General features: G+C 31.6%; 2 protein-coding genes across 2 annotated transcripts; both read right to left on the bottom strand.

Annotated features, from left to right (window-relative positions):
- Positions 1–944: 944 nt before the first annotated feature.
- On the bottom strand, positions 945–2,032 carry LOC115977744 (protein MIZU-KUSSEI 1-like). The gene has a single exon (XM_031099763.1). The coding sequence runs from the start codon at positions 1,846–1,848 to the stop codon at positions 1,153–1,155; it is 696 nt and encodes a 231-aa protein (XP_030955623.1). The 5' UTR covers positions 1,849–2,032; the 3' UTR covers positions 945–1,152.
- Positions 2,033–24,133: 22,101 nt separating this feature from the next.
- Positions 24,134–25,117, bottom strand: LOC115977815. Its single transcript, XM_031099842.1, has one exon. It carries the CDS (start codon positions 24,975–24,977, stop codon positions 24,357–24,359), a length of 621 nt encoding a protein of 206 aa, XP_030955702.1. The 5' UTR covers positions 24,978–25,117; the 3' UTR covers positions 24,134–24,356.
- Between the last annotated feature and the right edge of the window lie 379 nt (positions 25,118–25,496).

Raw genomic sequence — 25,496 nt, 5'->3', positions numbered from 1 at the left:
GTGATGAGGACCCGTGGACACCCCTAACTAAGTCCATACTTCTTTGCAATAGTGATGGATGAGCTTACAAAACTGATCCAGGAAGTCTCTTGGTATATGATTTTTTGCTGATGATATGATTTTAATAAATCAAAATTAATGGTTGAATTAATGCCAAGTTAGAAATTTGACAAGACGCTCTAAAATCTAAAAGTTTTCGATTAAAAATTACTAGAATAGAGTATATAGAATGTTAGTTTTAGTAAAAGTAAAGACATAAATGAATGAGTGGAATAACTTAATAGCATTGCAACCCAATTAATTCATTGGGATTTATTGATATGGACTTGCCTCTAAGATATGATCTGCTCTAGTTTTTCCCTATTGTGGAGGAGAGAGAGAGAGAGAGAGAGATGTTGAATTCTTATTACTATTATTATTAAAAGGAATTTTTTTTTTTGCTAAACTACTACTTAGATTTAACTATGGCTAGCAATTATTTTCATCAACTGCAAAGTAAACTATCCCAATATTGTTGATCCTCTTTTTTTCGAGTTAATTAACCCTTTTTTTTTAATGATGGGGTGGGAGAACTCAAATTATACATTTCTCCGTTAAAAATATCAAGAAGTATCAATTAAGTTATAAGGCTCTTACCTTTTGGTTAACTGAATTAACTTAGTCCATTGTTAAAGCTTTTGAAGCGTGAAGGGTAAAGATGCCTGCCACGATTATTGGATTTTTATTTAATTTTTATATTATACTTTTTAAACAATAAATAAGTTACACAACATTTTCTATTAATGGATTTTAATAAGGACTGAGATAGCCTGTTGTTGTTGTTGTTTTTTTTTTTTTTTTTTTTTTTTTTTTTTTTTTTTTTTTAGATATCCTGTTGTTTTCAGTGCAAGATACAATCATAAAAAAAAATAAAAAAAAGATATAAAATATTCGAAGAGATCAGAGAGTATAAGACTATAGTTTTTCGTTGCACATCCGAACTTAGATATTTTCATCATTTATAATACATACAAGCAGTAAGAATAAATTTTCCTAATTAAGACATGAAGATCGGAAACCACATAATACATTGAAATTCACTAGTACTACAACTACAGTATAAATACTGGTCCAAATAGCAACAACAATTTGGTGCTGGGGTTGTGGCTCCTATCATGATCTGAAAAGAAATATGCTGAGCTCTTGACCAGAACTCCCAACTGGGTTAATCATGTGAAAGGCCTCGGAGTCAGTCGAGCTGACTCGGTCAAAGCTAGCTCTAAGGTACATAAGGTCACCATCCTCAGACTTTGGAGCAACAGGCAACACACCAGCTCCTACAGACACTGTCTGCATCTGCTTCAACACAGCCAAATCACTCTCTGTCATCTGACGCCTTATGGCGAACCCAACTTTCCTTCCGTTGCAGTACATGGACCAAACAGGCACGTTGAAGATCGAGCAACCAGTACTGGATTTGGAGCCCATGTTCATTTCCTTTTGTCTGGTACACTCGAGAGCGATTCTGAGCAACCCGTATTGCATCTCTCGAGCGAGGTAAGCTGTGGGGACAGCAAACTCGAGAAGGAGGAGTGGGGAGCTTCGAGTGTCATCTTGGAGACAGAAGCTGACTCTGCCTTTTCTGTAACCGAAGAAAGTTCCGGTTACTGTAGAGGAGGAGCCACCGTGAGTTGATTCGGTGTCGCTGGAGAGTGAGTCGGAGGGTTGGAACCCACAGCATGGGACCATGCACTCGACTATGGATCGAAAGGATCTTCTGAACCTTACTTCTCTGCCACAGTCTACAGAGGTTGCTGTGTCCATAATATGTAAAGGGCCTCTTTGGCTTCCCAAGTCTATCATCCTCATGTTTGTATATATGTTTTACAAGGTAGCTAGCTAGGTATAAGAGGAGGAGAGAGAGAGAGTATGGAAGGTGGGAGATATGTAAACCAGGTGGAGCTATAAGTAGGTGAAGAAGGAATGAAGGGTATGAGAGAGTATAAGGAGAGTGGTGAGAGCTAAAAAGCCAATAAATAAGCAAAAAAGAGGAGCAAAGTGACGGAAAGACATTGGGGAATGAATGAGAGAGTGGGGGCGAGGAATCGTGGGCAATAATTATGCCCACGAGGGCGTGCGGGGGCCTCAATCTTGGAAGTACTTGGGTGAGTGGCATGCCTGATGCTGAAAGCTTTGCAACACTGGTATCATCTTTCGGATTCTTTCTCCTAAATTACCAGTGTCAAATTAGCTAGCACATATTACTTACCTTTCAAGTTTTGCATCATTGATTCTCGTACACTCATTATTGTAATTATCTCTTACAGATCATCAATTTCAAGTTTTAAAAATGGATATCAATATAAAAAAATATGTGAAATTATAAACAACGTGTGCGAAGTGTACATTAACAAGTGTGAGAGAATAATTATCAATATAATATTATCGAGTTAAAGGGTTAAGAGTAGCATTTTTTTAGAGGGTGTAAAACTATGTAAAACACTTTGTGTGAAACAAATTTAAGCCTAAAGATATTAAAAATGCTACCATCTAGGTCATACAAATTAATACATAGTTATTGATAAAAAAAGATAATATGGACATTTATATATATTTTTTAATATATAAACAATTGAGGTTGAATTAATATTTAAACCCTAAATTTTTGTATTAGAAACGTTAGGAAGTATACTTTTCTCTTGTAATAAAAGGATTATAACTTTAGAGAAATATTAATGGGCATAGTAAAGTATTCGTTAAGGACGAGTTTTTGTAAAATCTAGTTAATAAAAAATTAATATAAATTGATGAAAAGACTGAATATACTACTAATAAGTAAAATTTAAAAAGTTAACTCCATATTTTATAAAGCTAATAAAAAATCTAACATAAAGCAAACATAAAGTTTTTTTTTTTTTAACTATCATCTTATGTGTCCGTTAACACTAGTCTTTACTTTAATATTTTTCCAAAAATCAAGGCAAGAAAAGAAGCACCATTAGCTTATAGTTATAGGTCATAATAAGGATCAAAATAAAGCTAATGTGTAGTCAATATGAATGCAAACTAATGTGTGTTCAAAACTGATGTCGACCATAAAGTTTTATTTTTAACTATTCCGTTAACACTAACCTTTGCTTTAATATTTTTCCAAAAATCAAGGCAAGAAAAGAAGCACCATTAGCTTATAGTTATAGGTCATAATAAGGATCAAAATAAAGCTAATGTGTAGTCAATATGAATGCAAACTGATGTGTTCAAAACTGTCCACCATATATGCCGACCATATTACAGGCTTACAGCATTGACTTTAGGTTGTATTGGGACAAACGCCATATCTTTTAGGGGTGGAAGACTGAGTGTGTAAGTGTTAACAACTTTTAACTAATTGACCTCTTTTCCGCCAAATTAATTTTTTTTCCAATATATCTTAGCAGTTGGAAACGATGCCATTAACAATTAAAAATAGAGAAAAAGAAAGGTGAAAAAGAGCACAATAACGCGAAACTGGATTGGAAGTTTTACCAAGCGAAAAGCAAAAGAGAAACACAAAAGAAACAAAGGTTCAATAAAGTGGATGGGATGGCATGCATGAGTATGAGCAGGAAGCATGCCCGAGGCAATGATTAGACCCAATTAGTCCTGTCTGTCCCGCAGTCTGCCACCCCAGGATTCTAACACCAAATGTTTATCCTTTGATATAATTTTTTTTTTATATATATATATATATATAATAATTCTAATACCATCTAATTTTTCGTAAATGTTTTATGTGACATATCATAAGTAAGTAGTAGAAAAAAATTATGAATTTATATATATATATATATATATAAAGTTAATAGATATTTAAAAGTATTTGTTTATGAATTATTTTTAAAAAATTTTTATAAGAAAAAAATTATTTTAACAATATTTTTATATTTCTTACGAGAGTTATATTAAAATTTTCTTAGAATAGTTTATTAAAATTTTCTCTAAAAATATCCATTAATAAGATGTTTTGCACCAAATATAAAAGTGTATGATACTAAAATTATTCACCATACAATGAGTGAAAGGCTAACCGAGTTTTAGAGTAAAGTTTTGGCCTCAATATTTTGAGAACTTTTACTCTAACGGATAGGTAGTAGTAAATTAGTAATCTACCCAAAAAAACAAAAAAAGAGCAGTAGTAGTAGCCTAGTAGGGTGGTTAAGGGGTCTTAGGTTAAACTAAATTTCTAAATTTCTAATCAATCTGATGGAGACTCCATAAATTTTTTTCATTTCTATTATTTAATTCGATAATATTTTTAATGGAGACTCAACAAATTAACACAATAAAAGAACAAAAATATTTGAAATTCTCATAATATTACAATAGTAAACAAGACCATGATAGGGGTTAAATTATTGTTCATAGCATCCATCATGTCTTATCCATTTTGGTTTTTGGTTTGTCAATGTACAATAATTGTGTAATCTCTTTTTAATTTTTTTTATAATTTCTTGTTTGCGTAAAGTACAAACATATTTGAAGGCCTCGTAATGACTGAAGAAGTAATTCTGTTGATGGTTGTACGTAAACACTTGATACAAAGTATTCTTAATTATAGACAGACTTAAACAAATGGTTAGAAAAGCTAATCATGATCAGAGGTGCGATAGGAGAGAAAGCAAATACAACAAAGGCGAGTGATTAACTATGATAAACAACATAGTGGAGAGAATATTCTTTTTAGAGGGAACTAAGACCTATGTATGTATGCTTGTTTGGTTAGGCATATTTTGCAGTTTACTAGATTAAGTCTTTTTTTAAAGCTACAATTGTATTTTTATAGAGTTGATCTTTTTAAATAATATAACCCATTAAAAATAAGTTTATACCTAAATGTGCTCCAGTCTCTAACTCGATTGGTTTGTGTTCTTAAAAGTGTTATAAAAAAATTGTTTTACTATTGGAAAAAAAAAAAAAAAAAAAAAAAAAAAAAAAAAAAAAAAAAAAAAAAAAGAAGAAGAAGAAGAAGCTTTTTGGTGTTTTCAAAATAAAAAATTTATTTAAAATATGTAACTCAAAAATAAATTATTAAAAATAAAAAACTTTAAAAAAATTGTGAGAAAAAAGAAACACCTTATATATATATATATATGTATGTATGTATTTATACATTAATCCTTTCAACTCGATCAATCATCCGGACAAAGAATCTTGCTAAGATCAAGCTTTACCAATCGAGAAAGACCGCCCAATTCGCCAGGTATTAAAGAAATGAAAAAATGGTTCTTTAGATTATCAAATTTTTAATTATGGGCGGCATAATCCCTTTTTAAGGAATCTAACAATTAACATGGAATTTAAGTGATTAACTGATTAAAGAATGCATGGACATGAAATTAGGCATGAATAAACAAGTAAAGCATAAACTATGAGCAACCCCCAGAGAGTAAAGGACACAATATTACCGATAACACATAATGTGTTATCAAAGAAGAAAACCTAAAATCTAGGTAAAAAAAAATCTCTTCGTGGCACCGCAACCAAAACAATCTACTAGAATGAATAATTGCAAAACAAGATACACACAAAACCCTCCAAGCTAAGTACTATTTATGTACTCAAGCCTTTTGGGCTTCTACTAGCAATTGGCTTCACCAAAACCTTTTTTCAATTTAATTAAAGCTGAGTTTGGATTAAACTGAAAACAACCCACGTCTACATTTGGTGTTTTTTTCCTGGGTCTCGTGCACTGTTCACAGGACCCGTAAATATGGAAAAACGCAAATTTTGCTTTAAAATTGGGTCTCACGATACTATTCACATATTTAAAAATTATTTTCCTATAATGTTTTCAGTAATAAATTTTCAGTTTTCAGCAATAGACGGTATCCAAACAAACCCTAACTACTGGATTTGCAAGTTGAGTTGCCAACTGTAAGCAACCAAGTCTCCTTGGATTTAATTATAAGATTGCTTCAATGATTCCCAAGGCTCCAAACAACACACAAGTCACAACACTTAGGTGATGATGGGTGTGAAGGACCTAATCTCCCTCATAGGATATGGCTATCAGTTATGGGTATGTATTTGCCTCTCACAAATGAATATGGTTCTCTCACTCTCATATAGGACCCACAAGTATGGAAAAACACAAATTTTACTTTAAAACTAGGTCATACGGTACTATTTACATATTCAAAAATTATTTTGTTACAGTGTTTTCAGCAATAAGTTTTTAATTTTTAGCAATAAGTGATATTCAAACAGACCTTAATTACCAGGTTTGCAAGTTGAGTTGCCAACTGTAAGTTACCAAGTCTCCTTGGATTTAATTATAAGATTGCTTCAATGATTCCCAAGGCTCCAAGCAACACTCACAAGTCACAACACTTAGGTGATGATGGGTGTGAAGGACCTAATCTCCGTCATAGGATATGGCTATCAGTTATGGGTATGTGTTTGGCTCTCACAAATGAGAATGGTTCTCTCACTCTCATACAGGATATCTTTTCGTGGAAAACGATGAATATATATGGTAGGATAGAGTTGGTACAACATAGGAAGTCTTAACTGAATTTCTCAGGTTCTACCATTTCGTAGGAGTAGAAGTCCCATGAAGGTCTCACGAGATTGTCCTCAACTGAATTTCAAACTGAAACCATGTGTCCATTTCGCAGGAGAAAGATGAATTTCGTAGGAGAGAAATGTTCTTCTCAGCAGCATCAACTTCAGCTCTAAACCTCTACCCGATTACAAATAACTCACAAAATTATTGAAATAACTTACAAACAAATTTGCACAGAATTATAAGCCAACACAAAATGAGAACTTAATTAGTCTTTATACTTCCATTCACCATGGTATGCTTAAGTTGGAATTGTAAGTGTACTGGGAAATGGGAATAATCACACCATCATGTACTAAATTGTATCCACGAAATGATGGTTTATTTCACATATATTGGTTATATAGTTTAATTTCGTGAAGGGTTTTGGCCTTTAAGGGAGATACATCTAGGCCATTCTAATCTCACTACAAACTTTCTTTCTAATGTGATTACCACCCTCACCAAAGCAGTCCTTATCTAGGACCAACAAAAGTAAAACATGATTAAATTTGTATGGGTGAAATTAGGAAAGGGAACAGTGGAAAACGCCATACAAGGCCTCAGTTTTCCATTATCTCTCAAATTATCTTGTTATTTAATAAATAAATAAATAAATAAAAACTTCATAGCTGACCCATCCATCCTTTATTTCATTCATGTCAAAAGCTATTGGCCCACCGCCCACACTAGTGATTAAGAGAACTAGGTTTTTGCACGCTTTGCTGCTTTTTTCCACCTTATGATTCAATCATTCATGCTTCCCTATATAGCACTATTTCCACCACCGCTGCAAAAGCTTGTGCTTGTGTTTATTTTATTTATTTATTGTATATATGCATATATTTCCATATGGTTGTCCAATTGGACCGAGCTCTGTGCTCTCTGTAGGAAAAGCCATCTCCACCTTTTTGTCGACTCATTCCAGGAAGAAAACAAAATGTTAGGATCGATATCTCCCACATCCCTCTTTTCTTTATACAAAAGCAAAGCCTTCCCCTTTGATTTTTAATAATGGGTCGCAATCGTTTCATGCCCTACGATAAGTGGCGTGCGTGATATGAGGGCACGACAATGTACACATTCATGGGGTCATGGGAGATTGGGAGTATATTGCAAGTCAAATTGATATTTGTTTCAATATCACCCACCCTTTCAAAAACACACAAAGCATGCATATACTCCAGAGCCTTCAGTTTTTCTAGTGATGCGTATTTTTCCAACACACAAAGTATATATTCTAGAGTCCGACACATACATTGTCTCAACTTACTTGGATATCTCAACGGATGATAATTGGATTACGTTTCTAGAGACATATACTTTGCCACAATTTGAAGACCACTTTCCTAATATTCCTAATTAACAATCTAGCATTGTGACAAAATGTATGTCAAAATGCGTATCAAAATGTGTATCCTATAGTTTTTGGTATGGAATATAACCAACTCGAGAGTATGTAGTATTATGTATTAGGAAAGTGACCTTAGTCCATAGAGGAGACAGACAGCATAAACTCACTGGAAGAGGTACTTTATAATATTATAGAAATAAAATAATGCCCCACCTTCTTTTGTATTTGCAAATAATAATGGAATAGCTTTTGTATTTTCCATTATGTGTCTTTTATTCCATTACAGATTATCCTTTTTTTTTTCTTTGATCACCTTTTATAGTTTATAAAGCCATATGATTAAGAGAAAATGCAGGTGCTTATGTCCTATTATTAGTGGAGGACGGAGGAAATATATGTTAATATTATTATTCCCCCCATGGTACAAGGGCGACTTTGTATAACATTTCTTTTTTGTTAGCAATTTGAACGGATGACATGTTTTCATAGACTGATTTTTTATTTTTTCACATATTATTTATATATATATATATATATATATGTATGTGTGTGTACTGGACGGAGGCCGATTCTCATTATGGAAGACATTTTTAATTGAAACTTGAAAGAATACCTAAATAAATGTAATCTGCGTTGTCTAAAAGGCATAAATTATTCTAAGATGTAAATTTTCTCTTTAATCTTGTGGGGGCCAGTCAATCAATAGGCCCATTAAGGTCAGGATCGTTGGGCCTGTGGCCCATCTGAGGATGCAAATCCGTCCGAGGAGGTCCAAGTCTGGTCGTAAGGGTAACTACCGAGGGGGAGGTAGTCAATAGCATGAAAGTAGAGTTTTGTATTCGTCCGAGGACACCATACTCCTCGACAGTATGCGTCCGAGGACGATCAGGACGCGGTCTTGTTACAATCAGACCTCGGAATTATGTCACCACTGAAGATGGGATAACAGACCAAGGGTAAGAAAGAAAAGACAAACAAATATCTATAACTACAGCTGCCTCCGCATTAATTGCCTTTCAACCAACTCTCTGGCCGCATTAATGTGGAGGTGATACCTGAACAGTAATGAAGCAGCCTTACAGCTGCCCATAGGAGGTTCCAGGAGGCGCTAGATGAGACAGAAAGAAATCTCCTGAACCCAACCTACACGTGTGTGGTGAGGATGGAACACAGAGGATGGTATATAAACTGAAATAAGAACATGCAAGGAGGGGATCGGAACATAGAAAAAGAAAAAAAAGAAAAGCAAATACTAAAGAAGAAAAACCTGAAAAGCAAAAGAAATATATCTATTACAAGAAATAAACCGAAGGTGGTGCCAGCTCTGAGCCTTCAATATACGTGAGGGTAAATCTTTTCATTCTACGAAAGTTAATCTAGTTCTTAATACCCACGCTCTACAAATTATATTGTTTGAGCCTGTTTACGTGCGAACCCAATATCATTTTGGGTCGTTACAAATCGAGTCGTTACAAATCTTATTAGGTATTTGTGTGTGGTTACTTTTGAAAATATTGCACTATTCATTTTTTTATATTTTTATATTAGGTTTGTATTTTAAAAACTCCATGTTAGATTATATTTTTTCACTTACACCATTTGTATTTATGAAATTTTAATATATTTATAGATCAATAGCTATTTCATCTATAATATATATGTTTGTATTTTAAAATTATACACAAAATATGAGTTTATGGATCGAATAATAAAAAATAATATCCGATTAATATAAGATTTGTCATACATGTTAAGGAGAATAAGAACTTGTGATTCAAAAGTAAAATTTTAAAATATTAATCAAATAAAAAGTTATTGAGGAATGTAAAGTACTAGAATCTGGGGATGCAAAAGAATTTCTATTTTATACCCTAAAAACCTAAATTATCTATTTTATCATCTCATTTTACAACTCACCCAAAATCTAGGTTTTTTTTTTAAAAAAAAAAAAATCCATACAACTTATTAAAATAATATAAATTACAACATGAAATAATATAAACAAGTTGTGCTTGACAACTGGGAGGTTTTTACATCCCAATGCTAGTGCTCTAAGATGAACAAATAACAGATATAACACTTGATCTTTTTTAGAGAGACATGTGAAGAATGTAAGTTTCACATTTCTTGTTTATGCTTCAGTTTTCTCAAACTAATTAGCATGATGGTGCTAGAGTCTAAAGCTTCCTAAGCTTTAATTTATTTATTTTTTGGCTGCCTTTAGTGCATCAAATTGTTGGAGCATGATTGAAATCTTTGAAACTATTGATGGTTATTTTGATAAGAAAGTTTTATTATTATGATGTGTAACATATATTAATGAAACTTTCTATAACACTTATCAAATACATATGAAACTTGTAAGCTTATTGAAGCAATTCATAATATTAAATAATGCAAAGTTAGCTTTTTTTTAGAGGGGGGGGGGGGTTGGAATGAGACTTTGGTCTCTAGGGGCCATAGGTGAGCTACACAAACACCCCTTCAAGTTCAATATAACATGTACAAACTTAGGCACACTAATAGGATTCACTGTTAGAGAGTTAAACGTAAGTTTTATTACATAATACTTGAAAATATATCTTTGCTTTATACAATTTAGCTTTTTTCAGTTGTGGTGATTTAAATGCAATGGTGACATAATACTTTTAACGCATTGCTAAAAGTGTTTCTTGTATTACTAACATAATTAATGTTTTTACTCGACAATATTGGTGTATCTTTCTTTCTACTTGTGGCGCTACTTGAACTCAATTTCATTTTTGTAATGTATGGAAGACATCTTTCATCTATATATTGTTATAATTGCTTTGTGAACAACTTACTTCAATGGTTTTAGATTATAATGGTTATTTATTTACTTTTTAGATTGTATGGATGATTTTGTTTATGGATGTGATTGGAAATGAATGGAAGATTTGTTTATGGATGTGGTTGGAAACAGGGGTAGAGGCCCCCCCCCCCCCCCCCAAAATTTTTTTTTGAAACCCTCTTGTAGTATTGTATAAAAATAAATTGGGCCCCTACAAAATGTAATGATTGCCCCCCCCAAAATTTTTTACAAAGGCAAGATTACACTTAACTTAGTTTAAATCATATCATACTAAAAGAGAAGATAACCAAGCAGTCCACCTACTTGCATTACATGCCAAAAAAAATGAAGTTTTCTAAACTATTAGGTAGAAAATAGTCCTTGGTTTTAGAGTTCCAATTAGCTATGGATGTTCATCATCTTCATAGTTCATGCTCATTTTTTACTGTTGTTTTGCTTTGTTTTTTAATAATGAATACTTATGACTTTTCTTAGAAAATGTCACAAATGTTAGTGTTAGTTTTTATGTTTTTTCTTTTTAAAATCTCGCAATAACCAAATTTAGCTATTTAAAATTCCAATATTTAGTTAGTTTCTCAAGTGTACACCCAAACAAAACACACACTTTTACCAAAACCAAATAAATCCCTAGCTTCCAAGTGCCTTTCTTTTTATTTGTTTCTAAGAATACAAATTGTTTACAATTGTAAAATGCAATGTGCGTTGCTCGAATTTGTGTTTTTTTTAAAAAAAAAAAAAAAATTCTTGATCTTCAATTTTATTTATTTATTTCTCTTATCATTATCACCACAATCATAATTTTTTTTTTCACAAAATTTGATCTTTCTCTCATATCACCAATTTGTTTTCTTCGTATTTATATTTTTTTTCCTCACATTATCATCATAGTTATAGTTATATTTCAATAATAAAATATGGTTATTAGTTATGAGTTATGACTAACCTATAAATTCATGATTCGGCCCCCCAAGTGAAAAATCCTAACTACGCCCATTGTTGGAAATGAATAGGTTAATGTAATGTAGTGGCAAGTTAATGTAAAGAACATTAATAAATTTAAAAAAATGGTGATGAAAATTTTTGTCACTAATATGTTGAACTATGAATAATTGAATATAAGCAGAAATTGTGATGAAATAATTTATCGTCTAATCTATTGAAATTAAAATTTTTTTTTGTAAAAAATCAGTGACAAAATATTGTCATCAAATATGGAAAAAAAAATATAAATTAAAAATCATTGTTGAAAAATTTATTTCGTCTCTAAATATAATGTTTAGTGAAGAAAAGATTAGGTTACGAAAAAATTCCGTTGCCAATTGTTTTTTTCATTAAAAAAAATTAGGTGTGTTAGTGATGAAAATTTTTATCACCAGGACATTTGGTGACCGAGATTACGCAATGAATAGTGTTTCGTCACCATGTCTTAAGCGACGAAATAAGGACATTTCATGATGAAAAATTTCGTCACTATAGGTCTTGTTTGTTGTAGTGACAACCAGTGACGCCTTCTAGCAGGTCTCATTGGATTGCCCGTGAGATGTATAAGGTAAATAAAGAATTTGAGGGAATATGGAATGCATAACTTCTAATGTAGGCCCAACACATTTTGTAGCCTAATGGAACAATTTAAAGTGAAGCATTTCATGAAAAATTATTAGTTTCTTCCCATATCCTAATGGTGGTACTCGCTAAATACTTCTTTACAAAACCATCAATTTGATTTTTTTAAAAACAACTTTTGCCTCGATGGTTTCTTTGTACTAATACCACTATGATCATGCAAAAATCATGAAATATTAACCTTGTTATTGGCTTGTTAAATGCCTTTCATGCACAATATGACCATATTTATATGAAAATTTTCATATGCATAGAGCATTTAAATATAAAATAAAAAATTCTAAAAACTTGTAAATTCTAAATGGTGTCATTTTCATTGAATACCTCAATTTAGTTTCAAACATATTCATTTCAGTAATAAATTTTTTTTGAAAACTATTGATTCTATTTTTAATTTTGATAAAGATAGAAATGAAGAGTAAAATTTTTGGAAAATTGAAAATTTTTACTTTCTTAAACTATGTCAAACATAGTAAAATATATTAATAAAATGTTGAACATTTAAAAAGATTGTACACTATCTAATTTTTTTTTTTTTTTACTTATTAAATTTTTGGTCCTTAAATTAAAATTTTTACATTGTAAGACAAATAGAAAAGACATTCTATCTACTAATAAAACATTTATTTTCTAAAAAACGCCACTATAGGGTACCTAAAGTGGCATTTTTTATGAATGCCACTAAAACAAACACCACCATAGGCAACTTTATTGTAGTGAGTTGAGCCGCCTCTACCCCCATCTAATGAAAGGTTAGCATAAATTGAAAACATAAGTTACACTATGTTTGGGTCATGTCACAATTTGAGTCAAATATATATTAGCCACATATATGCTACTCCTAAAAAGTATTAGTTACACTTAAAGCTTCTCATGATCATTTATATAACTCATATTAACTTAATACATGCCCTATATAGAACTCAGTAGATTCTCTCACAAAATTTTTTACCATCAAAACCTTCATACAAATGCATGTAACATTTACTAATTAATTGAGTACGATGTGAGTTATATAAGAGATTATGATGGACTCTATTTGTGACTAATCCTTTGGTATTACGGTGAAGATATCACTAAAACTTTCCTATGTTGTGACAAATAGTATTTGAGTTAACCTAATAATACTACATAACTCGAGGGCATGGTATTGCAACTCAAACTTTAATAGGACACAGGGAATTTAAGTGAGTGAAATTGAAATACACAAAATTGTGTGGAATGTATTGATTGAATTTGATAAGGGCATTTTCGTCCAGTAAAACCTTCCTCATCCTTCGGGACAAACGAACATCGCTCACGGTTCTTCAGGTAGCAACTGTCCGCCTCCTAAACGATCCTACCGGGCATCACCTAGTCAAACCAACGGTTGGCTTATGCTTAAAGACTGTCTGATGAAGGACTACATTTGCCGAACCCTTGCATAATGTTCACTCATATGGCAGCAGATGGGGTGACCATGCCGATGTATGGATATTCATACCGACGAACAAATGACCAAGCTGATGGTTGAAGATGGTAGGTCCCACCAATCTTCGCTTGTTCTTCACTCATGAGTCTCTACTTGGAAAATAACTTGCACCCCATGCCCAAAGACCCTACTACACGTTCATATCTTCTTTATATGGTAAGAACCCTAAGATTGTGGAACCTTAACTCCAAGATCTTCCCCATAAGGAAAAACCCTTCATATAAGGGATCCTGATTAGGCCCTACACCACCATATAAGCACCAGACCTCCTTCTCTCTAAGGTTCGCAGAAAATCTCTAACTCTCATACTATTAAGTTCATGGTGATTATTCTTTTATTTATTTAACTTTCGGAGGGTCTTTAGCCGGCACCCTATTGGTGCTTTTTGTTAGTTTCTTGGTTTTCTTGTTTCTCAAGCACCCCATTAGAATGCTCGTGGACTATTAGCTCATTGACGATTTTTGTGCATCATTAGAATTCTTTGAATAAATAGGCATTTTCCTTGAATTATGACAAGTCACTCCTATATCTTATTCACAGTATTATTGAGTAAATGCTATTATTGCTTAATGTCTTCATCAACCCACATCAGCATTTCTTAACTTTTTGAAATTGGAAGAACTGACATCATGGAATTCAACTCAACAAACTCCTTCAGCTTTTCCCATACAATTTTAATACTGTTAACAATGAATGCAACTGCATTCTAGGCAAATTGATCCTAACTTATTCACTTCTCTGTGTCTCCTACTAAAATTCTAATCAATCTTGACAAATAGAACTAGTTGACCATTTACATTACTGAAACTGAAATATGCAGAAATCACAAGCTTCTCAAAGTTGATAACACTGATCCAAGAAAATTCTTGTCATGTATCTTTAGTTCATACTTCATAGTTTTAATGCTGCAAATAGATAGGCCTAAGAAACATATGCTCACAGGTTGATTCATAGAAAAAGAGGTTTTGATGCAATCACCTTGCGGTTATGACAATTATAGGTGATTGGTCTTAAGCTTTTCTGGTTTATGTTAAATAATGCACAGTCAAGAAGGATCCATCGTTAAAAGCTTTATTAAAATGTGAAAAACACCGAAAATACTCTTGTAAATGAGAATGACATGGTTAATGAAAGACCACAAATATTTTTTATTTTTATTTTTAACAAACAAAGACCACAAATTTGGTTTAAGTTGAATTGACAAAATAAGAGCTGTTAAAAATTAAAGATGATTGGACAATAGGAGACTAGAAAGGACATAAACCCACCAAAACTGATACTAATGGACGGTATTAATTTCTCATGGATCGATCACATTTGAGAAAACACGTTCCCCATTATGAATTACATAACTATTATGTCTAAATCAAACATGGTTTGATCACTATGTTTAACAGGGCAAAGCATAATAAGACTGGTTGTTTTGTTGTTTGTCTTGTAAAGAAAGGATTAATCAATAAAACCAAAATTGACAATTGCGAGTGGTTGCACGTGGATAGCGAATATGGGATGGCCTACAAGAGAGCAAGGTGTCATGACAACGTCTCTCACACGCACAGAAAAACGTTTAATTAGGTATTATAGTAATGTTGAGAGTGATACACGTACTTTTTTGATACAGCCAATGATGAGGGAACAAGAATAGTTACTGCTGTGAAAGTGGGAGTCTTCACAAACATATCACGTATTAAGTTCGAGTTAGTGGCAAACCTGTGGGGTTATGTGTACTGTGGGCGTCCAATGTATATGGCTAAAAGATGTAAAAGATTGAAAGCCCCAAAGATATAGATTGATTGAAACTTTACGTCTGACTACTATGAACACCTTGAAACATATAAACATTAGCATCTGCTTCAATAAGTTTTTTTATTTTATTTTTTTTATTACAGCTATTTTGACTCCTAAAAACTCCACTTTTGTTACTTTAATTAATCTACTTATTTACAGCTTATTGCATCAGACTCAAAAACTCCCCATGTATCTAGCCATTGTTCAAAAACTACTTTGGCATTAAGTTTTGTTGAGGCTGATGCATGGGTGTTTTAAAGGAAATTTGGAAAACTTTGGCTAAGCAAGCTCTTTGTTGAGCTTGCTGCGAATACTCTAAGGGTATTCATTTAGGAAATACTTGTATAAACTTTTTATAGGAAAGGAAAAAAAAAATTGATTTTTTGATATTTTTTTTTTATTTCTCATAAAAGTTTTATCAAAACATTCTTAAAATGGTTCATTAACAAATGACTTAAGGGCATTCGTTAACTGGATTCTTACTCTTATTTACTATCAAATTCAATCCGAATAATGCAAATCATGGAAAACTTTCTCAGGTGCTAAAATAAATCGAGTCAATTTGCAATTTGTTCTCGGAAAGTCACTTATTTTTTAACCTATAAAACTCATTGTTCTCATCAAGGGATATTCATAGTTTTTAATGTATTTGATTTTTATTTTTTTTCATTTCACTCACTGAATATTTTGTAATGAAAGAAAGAAAGAATGCATGATTGGTTGTGATTGGTGGAGTATAAAGTGCATAACCTAGAGTGGAACAAAAGATTTGTTTCAAATCTTTATGGTTGGTAAAAAAGAAGTTTTGGGTTTTTCATATATGATAAAAGGTCATGGATAAAATTTTTTCTAAACTCATTTATTTGAAAATTCCTTAAATTCATTATGTGATGATCGGATTTGTGATTTTAGTCATATAACATATTTAACGGTCATATAACTTGTTTAAATGATTTAACAAAAGTTATGTGATTAAAATACACATGAATTATTATACATGGAGAAAATTATTTTAAACCGGGTTTGACAAAATTTTTGTTCATAAGTTATTGCTCAAAATACAATTTTAGCTCCCAAATTACAAGTTAAATTCTAATTTTGTTCTTGAATTAACAGTTGTTTCAAATTTCAATACAATCCTTTGATGTTTTGAAAATGCCAGTGTTATCATTATCATGACTTACCATCATTATGTGAATGACAATATATTCTCTTAAGAAATGAGACAGAGTTAAAGACTATTGTTTTTTTTTTGTTCAATAAGATTATTATGTTTTAGTGATATTATCATTATCTTCCCTATGAAAAGTATTTGGATTCATTGTTTGCGAACTAGACTTTACTCAAATGATGTTGACACCAATAAGAAACATATGGAACTAATTAATTTGGATACTGGATTTGGATCCCACCTGGTTATTGCACCATACAATTATTACTACTTTGTGAGATTTAAAAGTTAACATAGTAAAAATAAAAGGATAAAGTTTAGCTACAAAATTAGTTATAGCCTTTAGTTACAACCTTACTCAATATCTTTTTATTGAAGATGAATTTTGACAAATCTTGGATTACATCTTCTTCTTATATCCTCCATATTTGCAAAATTTCAAGAAAATTAAAGATCAATAACTATGTCATCAATAAATTGTTTAAATTGCAAGTTTTTGTATTTTAAAATTATGCATAAAATATAAGTTTATAGATTATATAGTAAATAATATTCAATTGACACAAAATTTGACATGTGTATTAAGAGCGTAAAAAACATGCAATTCAATGGTTAGATTTTCAAAATATATAATAATTTTTATTTTATTGAGTAAGGTTGTAACTTTAATTTACAACTAATTTTATAACTAAATTTTGTCTAAAATAAAATTAATCTTTTATATTTTTACTTTTTTTTTTTTTTTATTGTGTTAACTTATTCATCTCACGTCCAAGTGGTAATTGCATTTATTTGCACTAGATCCAAATCCTTGGACACTACGTCGAATTAGGCCCATTTATTCCGAGTAGTTTTAGGATCACAAATTATTTCACAATTTTTTTTGCCACAATTTTGACATGACAGATTATGAGTAGTTAACTATCGCTTACACATAAATCCACTATTTTTTCTTTACTAATCACACTCTGTCATGTCACAGTTGTAATAAGAAGTTATGAAAAATTATGTGCTGCTAAACTTTTCCATTTATACTAGTCACCAAACACATAAAATTTCAATTATGGTGCAGTGGCGACTGAATTTGACTACCAAAATTATTTTATGGTACAGTTAATTAGTCCAGGCCTCCCCAATCCCAATACTGATTTCGGGCCTAGATTTGGTGGACAACCATGTAGTAGTTGGGTTGAAAAATTCATGGTTTTGTCAAAACAAGGACCACCCAATAGGGTGATAGTTATTTGACTTATTTCAGATCCCAAATGTTCAGACCATAAGAAAAATTGGTTTGGCTCATGTCAAACCAAAGTCCAGCACGGTTCTTTGGGTCTACAGGCCCATATAATATAAGAATTCCAATCGGATGAAATATTCTAGACTTTGAATCAATGTATTTCAATTTTCAAAATCAAAATAATGGGAAAGCCTTTTCATCTAGAAATGAGATCAATTATTAAAAGGTAAAATTTAGATACAATTACTTTCAATATTCACACTAGTCTGTGTAACAATTCCTATATATTTTAGTATAAAAACTTTTATTTTTTATTTTTTACATATTTACTTTTCAAAACACTTTACATCAGATTATCTATTTTACACTATATTTTATTAAAATTTCAAATTTTCTTAATTTTTAAAATTATTTTTTATTTCTTCATACATAACAACCATTATCTACTCTTTTTTTTTTTTATCATTGAGATACATAAAAAAGAATAAAGAATTAAATACAAAATGAATAGTTTTAGTGTAAATTTACAATTATAAATAGACTGATGTAGCAAACTTGTAAATTTACACAATTATACACAATTTGATGTGGTTCATTTTTTGGCAAAACTGTGTAAGTTTTACATATTTTTATTATTATATATGGACTGATGTGAATGCTTTAATATGCTAACGATTATTAAATTAAATTCAAATATATAGCTATAGATTTTTAGTTGTCTTATATAAAAAAAAAAAGTTAAAATTGCTTTTTTTTTTTTTTTTTTTTCATTAATCAATGCAATCATGCGTTTGAATTTAATTAGAGACACTAAATGTATCGCATAAGAATTTGTACCAACGCTTTATATATTATTAAATTTCATACTTTTAAAACAAGTTTTAATTTTTTTTTTTTAGAATAAAAAAAAAGTTAATGCCAAATGTTACTGGAAAACAATTAGAAAGGCAATTAAAAAACATTGGATCATCAATTTTTTTAAAATAGTATTTATTAAATTTTGCAAAAGACTGTTGTGATGGGAGCATTTTTTGCGAGAAGTGCCGCTTGTGAGTGGCCAATGTTCTCTGTGAGAAACTCTGCGTTATGATACCTTTCTCGGCCTTTAATTTGGCTAAGATCAAGTGTAGTTTCTATTCTTATCAGACTCATTAGTCATTATACTGGAAGTAAATTTGTAGAAACTTTTTATATCTAATTGGTAATTACTTTTGGGACTTAAACGTTGAATATACAAATGCGTAAACGTTGAAGTTGTCTAAAGGAAGACGAAGAACTTTGATTAAAATAAAAACACACATTATGAAATAGCCTTTGAGCACACACATAACAAATGTTAATAAATTTAATTTTAAATATTCTTATATCTCTTATTCCTGATTGGGGTACATTTTTTTTTTTAAATTTAATTTCTTATTCTTTTATTTCTTATCATAGTCATCTTTTTTAGAAGTCAATAAATCAACTTCCTAGCTTACCTTTTATTATATATGTATATAAAAGGCAAATTTAAGTTACAAAATTAGTTGTAACCTAAGACTACAACCCTATTCAATAAAATAAACATTACTGCATATTTTGAAAATCTAACAATTGAATTGCATATTTTTTACTCTTTTAATATAAATGTTAAATTTTGTGTCAATTAGATATTATTTACTATATGATTTATAAGCTTATACTTTATATATAATTTTAAACTACAAAAACTTGCAATTTAAACAATTTATTGATACCATAGCTATTGATCTTTAATTTTTTAAAAATTTTGTAAGTAAGGAGGATATAAGAAAAAGATGTAATCTAATGATGGATTTGTCAAAATTTACCTCTAATTAGTGGCGGCTCTAGGAATTTTTTTGAGGGTAGTTACTAAAAAAATTAAATTATACAAATTATAATAAAGCGATAACTTGAATATTTGCTACTGTAAGGACTAGGTTTGGATCCCAAGCCCAAATGATGGATAGACTCAGGCTCAAAAAGCCCAAAATAATGAATTTGTAAAGAGTGGGTTGGAAAACGGGACTAAAATGAGTTGGATGACAAATAAAGTGAATTCAAATGACAAGAACAGAAAAATAGATTGATTTTAACTAAACAAAATCGTCTTCGGTACGGTCCGAGGAGATCAGTTCTTGTATATTTCTCTTAAATTTGATTACAAGTTTGTTTCTTGATTGCTACAATGTTTCTCTCTCATATTTCCCCCCCCCCCTTTGTCTCATTGCTTCCTCCTCCTTTTATACTTTCTTTCCTTTCATCTTTACCTTCCATGTGTAGACCAGATAGTTGGTGTTTGATACTTGTCCCATCAATAACTTCCTAAAATCTTTATATAATAGCTGTAAGGCTGAAAATTACTGTTCAAATATCACCTCCACATTAATGCAGTTAGGGAGTTAGTTGCAGAGCATTTAATGCAATGGTAGCAGTTTTCTTCTTAGATATTTTAGGACTCTCTTTTGTCTTTTGTTTCTGCAATGCTTATCCATACCAACAGAACTTCCCGGAACATTCCCCTGGACGGCAGACCACCTCTACGAACCTCAGCTTTAGTTAGCCAAGGAGGCATTCATCGTTGGCCCTACCTCTTGGGCTATTATGATCAAAACTAACTTCTTTATTTACTAACATGGGCTCTCTTGACAATGTTTACTCATACTTGGACGACCCCTTGTCCTCGGCTTGGGCATCAGGTCCAATATATACATAGATAATGAGCTCCTAGGCCCAATACCCTTACTGCTACAATTGTAAGTTGAGTCATTAAGGAAAGTAAAATTGTTGTGATTGCAAAGTCAAAAATAATATAACTGTCGTCACCATCAAGGAAAACTGACAACCAAAATATTTTTCTTGATACCATTTTTTAGGGAAAAATGAAATTAAAGATTATTTTTATTGAATAGGTTGAACGAGCTACAAATTTGAATGTTTAGCGATTTTAATCTTTTTGTTCTATAGTAGGCTTTTTGTTGAATAATTAGATCACTTGTTGTTGTTTGGTCTTATCTTGTTTTTGTTTGGTTTATGTTTGTTGTTATTTGGGCTAATATTTATTGTTGTTATTTAAGGTTTAAAAAAAAAAAAAATTATAAAAGGGATTAAGGATTATGTTTGGGGGCAGAATTAATTTTGGAGTAATGCTACGTCCATTATATTTTTACAATAAAAAAAGCTACTATTAGTGGGTAAAAAAATAATATCAGTATGGAGCCCAAATTAGAATCAGTAACAGCTTACCACATTGGATTTGTTGTAAAATTATTATGAAAATGTTATGAATGTAACATTATTCTTATTTTTGTTGAACCCAACTTTTTGTAATTCTCAAGTTAGGGTGTTCAACGTTTTTATTAGGGTGGTCATAATAGGTTAGTTTAACATATAATTTTGTCTTGGCAAGTGTATATATGCAATTTTTTACAAGTCATGTGGTCCTGTGACCACTCTAACTTGCATGTAGAGTCGTCAGTACTTTAAATAAAAAAATATTGAATAAGATTGTAATCTTATGCTACAATTAATTTTGTAACTAAATTTTATCTCTCTCTCTATATATATATACACTCTCATTTACTATAATTTTGGATGAGAAGTTTTATGCTCATAAAACTATCACAACAAATAATAAATAGTAAATTATTATTGATTATAATTTAAATTTACTACTAATAATAATCTGAATGAATTTGTGGATGTATGTCCGTACCCTTCAAATTATTTGTTAATGTATGTCCGTACTCTTGAAAATATACATGTTTCATGTTCATGTGAAAGCGTTGATTTCTAAGAGAGCAGAAAAGCTTCTTTTCCCAAGTAAGGAATGACTTGGATTTTGTTTTTGGCTATAGCCTATAGGTGGAATCACGTGGATCTTAAATGCTTATCTCTTTCACATAGCTGTACGAGACTGTACAGTTATCATCTTCGTGTGTGGCCCTTTCCATGGTGACAATTTGACATGCTTGACTAAGTAAATCGTACGCACAACATCAAACCACGTGTAATCTAGTATGACAATTTGAAGCATCCGTAGGATACATGTGTAGAAAACTGAAAACTGAAAATACTATAATAAAATAATTTTTAAATGTGTGAATAGTACCGTGGAATCTATTTTTAATATTTTTAATGTGTGAACAGTGCTGCTACAGTATGTAAACAGTACTGCTACAGTTCATGAATAACAATTTTTGTCTGTATACAGTAAATTCACTGTTCATGTGCAGAAAAAAAAAAAAAAAAAAAAAGGACGAAAACGTGAAATGAAAACGTGAACGTTGGTTTCAGCTGAAACCAAACGCTCACTTTATCACACTCCCATTCCAATATTATATACTCGGACATGTAAAAATGACGGTTCAAGCAAACCACCACAACGCAGCGACTAATTAAATTACAACTAGCTATAACTAAATAAATGTCAATCTCACTTTGAAAAAGGAAGTCAAAACTTGTCTAGTGGAGGCAATATCTAGTAAACCTTATAATAAAGAGGTCACAGGACACCCGTTACATATTGGAACAGATGCATTTGGTCATTTCTCGTTAAGGAGAATATAAACTGATAAGAAAACATTAAACAAGATTAAAATAACAAGCCTTTTAGGCTAAGTCTTGATTTAATTAGTCACATAATTGTGAGATACCTTTGCTAAATTATTATTTTTTTGATTGGCCTAAGATAATTGCTCCAATGACAGGGGAATAGAGTCAGCGAAGGGATTTGCAACTCTTAACCTTTTAGGAGTCTGATTCAATTAGTCAAAAATAATATTTAGCTATTAACTATATTTGTTAAACTATTATATTTTTGTTGGACTAAATAGATAATATCTCCAATGATAGGAGGAAATGGTCAACAAAGGAATTGCAATTTGCAACTCTGACTTTGATTGCAGAACACATGAACTATATGCCCCAATTCAGGAAAGGAGACGAGCCAATTGTCAAATGAGAAGGAATGCCAAATTTGATCGGTTTTATGAAAAAGTTTATAGTTGTAACAAAAAAATTTCACAATTGTTGACGCATATCACGTTATAAATTATTAATAATTGAAAAAGAAAAAACGTATAGAAAAATAAAAAAGAGACTAATTTTTTTAACAACTCTTGACTTTGATTGTAGAACACATGAATTAATTGTATGCCTCAATACAGGAAAGGAGACGAGCCAATTGCCAAATGAGAAGGAATGCCAAATTTGATCGGTTTTAAGAAAAAGTCTATAGTCGTAACAAAAAAATTTCACAATTGTTGATGCATACCACATAACAAATTATTAATAATTGAAAAAGAAAAAACGTATGGAAAAATAAAAAAAGAGTAATTTTTTTGACAACTTTTTTATATTTTTCATAAAAATGGTATCAAATTTTTTCTTAAAATAGTCAATTAACAATAAAATTCTTTAAAATAAATAAAATGCACTTATTAACTGGACCTATTTATGATAAGTACAAAATATCAATAATTGACCAATATAATGAGTAAAAACTTATCACTTCAATTCAATTATAAAATGATAATTAGTAAAAACTTATCACTTCAATTCAATTATAGTAAAAGATGTTGTGATATTTTTTATAATGCATTGTCTCGGTTTTTCTAGAAGAGCAATACGTGTGGAATAGCTTTCCTTTCAGTCTAAATCTGTATGCTTTTCCGATTTCCAGGAATTTGGAGTGTTTGAGATTTGATTCACATTTGGCACAATCTGTTTGTGATATTTGTTATAATGCATTGTCTCGGTTTTTCTAGAAGAGCAATACGTGTGGAATAGCCTTCCTTTCAGTCTAAATCTGTATGCTTTTCCGATTTCCAGGAATTTGGAGTGTTTGAGATTTGATTCACATTTGGCACAATCTGTAAAAGTCTGCGCTTCCACACGCGCTCGCTTGTGTTCTCATTTCTCAATCAATACCGGGATACCACGTACTGTACCATATCTAAAAAACTAAAAGACAACTTATTTTCTTCAAAATTAATAATGAAAGGGAAAAAATTGTTAAAAGTATTAATTGTACAGCGAGTAATAATGATAATAAAAAAGAGAGAGAAAAAGAAGAGCTGAGAAGTTAAGAAAATTTGCAAAAGGAAAACCCAGATTTGAATAATTCAATAATTACATTGAGGAGACATATTTAAACTCTAAATATCTCCGAGATGAATAATCAAACCTTAAACACAATTACAACTTCTCCAAAAAAAAAAAACACAATTACAAAAATCACACTCTCAATCCGACCTCTGGTTCTGTTTTCAGGGAGAGTATGTTACATACAGGACAGTCTAAAAAAAAAAAAAATTCTAGACATCTGTGCCTTCATGAATTGTGCTCAATCTGAGTCTAAACGATCGAACAGCCAACTTAGCCCTTTTAGAAGTAAATCTCTGCAACTTTCTGACTGACCCAGCTCGAGATAATTTACCAGCACCAGCTACACCCACAGTCTTAGCATCAACAACAAAGGGCTTATTCATGTTACTATTATACTCAAATCCATCATTAATCTTGCTATAATTTTCAGAAGAAGCCGATCGATTAACCAAAAGGACCGGAGATATGCGAGCCTTTTTGCGGCGAAAACCGTCCTTGGTCGACGCGTTTTGTATAGCCACGCTGGCTTTAACAGCCAAAGCGGCCATATCAGATGCAGTCAAACGTTGTTGAAGCTTAGACACAGGAAGAACAAAGTAGATCTGGTTGGCCTCAAGTTCGACATTCAAATCCAAGACAGGAATGTAATCTTCGTAATACAAACGGTCGGAATTGCAAACGAAGTACGAGGAACACAAGCAATCCTCGGATTCAAGAAGTTGAGAGACGTTTATAGGGACAGGATACTCGCGAAGAATACCGTTGGTGGAGATCACCTTAGCAGATGGCTGAGATGGCTGAGACTTCACTGAAGAGAAGCAAGCACCCATTTCGATAAACAACCCAGGTTATATAATTAGTAATGTTTCTTTTTTTGGTGTGTGAACGAAGAACAAAACACAAACACAAAGAGCGAGAGCGAGAGCAAGAGCAAGAGAGACAGAGGAAATGTTGTTTTTTAGAGAGAGAGAGAGAGAGAGAGAGAGGAAATGAGGGAAGAAATGAGACAATACGGAAAGTACGCGTTGTGCGTTGGGTCTTTAAATGTGGAGGTACTTGGGAAGTAATTAAGTTGTGACGCAAGCGAAGCCGTCACCGGCGTTTTCTGTTATGGAAATTGTCAAAAACGAATAGACAGGTGAGAGAGAAAGATAGCGTTTTTAGCCATAAGCGATGACGCGTACGCTGCTTGTAGTGGAGGTGAGGGACCGCGGTATTAATAGAAAAAGGCTAGTGCTACGATTTTTCTTACCATTTTTCATGACTTGCTATTCATGACTTGCTACGTAAATAAATAGCGGCAAAAATTATGGAAAAAAAAGAAGTCATGGTACCACTAATACGAGGCT

Source organism: Quercus lobata, chromosome 2 (assembly GCF_001633185.2).
Source record: "Quercus lobata isolate SW786 chromosome 2, ValleyOak3.0 Primary Assembly, whole genome shotgun sequence".
NCBI classification, from domain to species: Eukaryota; Viridiplantae; Streptophyta; class Magnoliopsida; order Fagales; family Fagaceae; genus Quercus; species Quercus lobata.
This window is presented reverse-complemented; position numbering and strand designations above follow the sequence as displayed.